Source organism: Aplysia californica, unplaced genomic scaffold, assembly GCF_000002075.1.
Source record: "Aplysia californica isolate F4 #8 unplaced genomic scaffold, AplCal3.0 scaffold01064, whole genome shotgun sequence".
In the NCBI taxonomy this organism is placed as follows: Eukaryota; Metazoa; Mollusca; class Gastropoda; order Aplysiida; family Aplysiidae; genus Aplysia; species Aplysia californica.
Window position 1 is genome coordinate 109063 of NW_004798334.1, and position 3351 is coordinate 112413.

General features: G+C 41.9%; 1 protein-coding gene across 1 annotated transcript in view; it reads right to left on the bottom strand.

The window, feature by feature from the left end:
* LOC101845892 (titin) overlaps positions 1-3351 on the bottom strand; it is a gene marked incomplete at its 3' end in the record, with an annotated part of 47551 nt that overhangs the window by 14777 nt on the left and 29423 nt on the right. Inside the window, 1 exon segment of the mRNA XM_035973220.1 lies at positions 779-1828. Coding sequence (XP_035829113.1) covers positions 779-1828 — 1050 coding nt within the window.

A 3351-nucleotide genomic window follows, 5' to 3' on the forward strand; every position in this document is an offset into this window, starting at 1 on the left:
CAACTTCGATTTCAGCTTCAACCTCTTCCACAACTGGTTTGGAAACTTCGATTTCAGCTTCAACCTCTTCAACTACTGGTTGGGTTACTTCGATTTCAGCTTCAACTTCTTCGATCTCAGATTTGCTAAATTCGATTTCAGCTTCAACCTCTTCCACAACTGGTTCTGAAACTTCGATTTCAGCTTCAACCTCTTCCACAACTGGTTGGGTTACTTCGAGTTCAGCATCAACCTCTTCCACTACAGGTTGGGTTACTTCGATTTCAGCTTTAACTTCTTCGATCTCTGGTTTGCTGACTTCGATTTCAGCTTCAACCTCTTCCACAACTGGTTCTGAAACTTCAATTTCAGCTTCAACCTCTTCCACAACTGGTTTGGAAACTTCGATTTCAGCTTCAACCTCTTCAACTACTGGTTGGGTTACTTCGATTTCAGCTTCAACTTCTTCGATCTCAGATTTGCTAAATTCGATTTCAGCTTCAACCTCTTCCACAACTGGTTCTGAAACTTTGATTTCAGCTTCAACCTCTTCCACAACTGGTTGGGTTACTTCGAGTTCAGCATCAACCTCTTCCACTACAGGTTGGGTTACTTCGATTTCAGCTTTAACTTCTTCGATCTCTGGTTTGCTGACTTCGATTTCAGCTTCAACCCCTTCCACAACTGGTTTGGAAATTTCGATTTCAGCTTCAACCTTTTCCACAACTGGTTGAGTAACTTCGATTTCAGCATCAACCTCTTCCACAACTGGTTGAGTAACTTCGATTTCAGCTTCAACTTCTTCGATTTCAGGTTTGCTGACTTCGATTTCAGCTTCAACCTCTTCTACTACTGGTTGGTCAACTTCGATTTCAGCTTCAACCTCTTCCACAACTGGTTTGGAAACTTCAATTTCAGCTTCAACCTCTTCCACAACTGGTTTGGAAATTTCGATTTCAGCTTCAACCTCTTCTACAACTGGTTGGGTTACGTCGATTTCAGCTTCAACTTCTTCGATCTCAGGTTTTCCAACTTCGATTTCAGCTTCAACCTCTTCCACAACTGGTTTGGAATCTTCAATTTCAGCTTCAACCTCTTCCACTACTGGTTTGGAAACTTCAATTTCAGCTTCAACCTCTTCCACTACTGGTTGGGTTATTTCGATTTCAGCTTCAACTTCTTCGACCTCAGGTTTACTGACTTCGATTTCAGCTTCAACCTCTTCCACAACTGGTTGGGTTACTTCAATTTCAGCTTCAACCTCTTCCACAACTGGCTTGGAAACTTCGATTTCAGCTTCAACTTCTTCAATCACAGGTTTGCTGACTTCAATTTCAGCTTCAACCTCTTCCACTACTGGTTGGGTTATTTCGATTTCAGCTTCAACTTCTTCGACCTCAGGTTTACTGACTTCGATTTCAGCTTCAACCTCTTCCACAACTGGTTGGGTTACTTCAATTTCAGCTTCAACCTCTTCCACAACTGGCTTGGAAACTTCGATTTCAGCTTCAACTTCTTCAATCACAGGTTTGCTGACTTCAATTTCAGCTTCAACCTCTTCCACTACTGGTTGGGTTATTTCGATTTCAGCTTCAACCTCTTCGATCTCAGGTTTGCTGACTTCAATTTCAGTTTCAACATCTTCCACAACTGGTTGGGTTACGTCGATTTCAGCTTCAACCTCTTCCACAACTGGTTGGGTTTCTTCGATTTCAGCTTCAACCTCTTCCACAACTGGTTGGGTTTCTTCAATTTCAGCTTCAACCTCTTCCACAACTGGTTGGGTTTCTTCGATTTCAGCTTGAACCTCTTCCACAACTGGTTTGGAAACTTCGATTTCAGCTTCAATCTCTTCCACAACTGGTTCTGAAACTTCAATTTCAGCTTCAACCTCTTCCACAACTGGTTTGGAAACTTCGATTTCAGCTTCAACCTCTTCCACAACTGGTTGAGTAACTTCGATTTCAGCTTCAACCTCTTCCACTACTGGTTGGGTTACGTCGATTTCAGCTTCAACCTCTTCAACAACTGGTTGAGTAACTTCTATTTCAGCTTCAACCTCTTCCACAACTGGTTCTGAAACTTCAATTTCAGCTTCAACCTCTTCCACAACTGGTTCTGAAACTTCAATTTCAGCTTCAACCTCTTCCACAACTGGTTCTGAAACTTCAATTTCAGCTTCAACCTCTTCCACAACTGGTTTGGAAACTTCAATTTCAGCTTCAACTTCTTCCACTACTGGTTGGGTTTCTTCGATTTCAGCTTCAACTTCTTCGATCTCAGGTTTGCTGACTTCGATATCAGCTTCAACTTCTTCGATCTCAGGTTTGCTGACTTCGATATCAGCTTCAACCTCTTCCACGACTGGTTGGGTTACTTCGATTTCAGCTTCAACCTCTTCGATCTCAGGTTTGCTGACTTCAATTTCAGCTTCAACCTCTTCCACATCTGGTTGAGTAACTTCGATTTCAGCTTCAACTTCTTCGAATTCAGGTTTGCTGACTTCAATTTCAGCTTCAACCTCTTCTACAACTGGTTGTGTTACTTCAATTTCAGTTTCAACCTCTTCCACAACTAGTTTGGAAACTTCGATTTCAGCTTCAACCTCTTCCACAACTGGTTGGGTTTCTTTGATTTCAGCTTCAACTTTTTCGATCTCAGGTTTGCTGACTTCTATTTCAGTTTCAAATTCTTCCACAACTGTTTTAGAAACTTCGATTTCAGCTTCAACCTCTTCGATCTCAGGTTGGTCAACTTCGATTTCAGCTTCAACCTCTTCCACAACTGGTTGGGTAATTTCGATTTCAGCTTCAACTTCTTCAATCTCAGGTTTGCTGATTTCGATTTCAGCTTCAACCTCTTCCACTACTGGTTGGGTTACTTCAATTTCAGCTTCAACCTCTTCCACAACTGGTTTGGAAATTTCGATTTCAGCTTCAACCTCTTCCACAACTGGTTGGGTTTCTTCGATTTCAGCTTCAACCTCTTCCACAACTGGTTGGGTTTCTTCGATTTCAGCTTCAACTTTTTCGATCTCAGGTTTGCTGACTTCAATTTCAGTTTCAACCTCTTCCACAACTGTTTTAGAAACTTCGATTTCAGCTTCAACCTCTTCGATCTCAGGTTGGTCAACTTCGATTTCAGCTTCAACCTCTTCCACAACTGGTTGGGTAATTTCGATTTCAGCTTCAACTTCTTCAATCTCAGGTTTGCTGATTTCGATTTCAGCTTCAACCTCTTCCACTACTGGTTGGGTTACTTCAATTTCAGCTTCAACCTCTTCCACAACCGGTTTGGAAATTTCGATTTCAGCTTCAACCTCTTCGATCTCAGGTTGGTCATCTTCGATTTCAGCTTCAACCTCTTCCACAA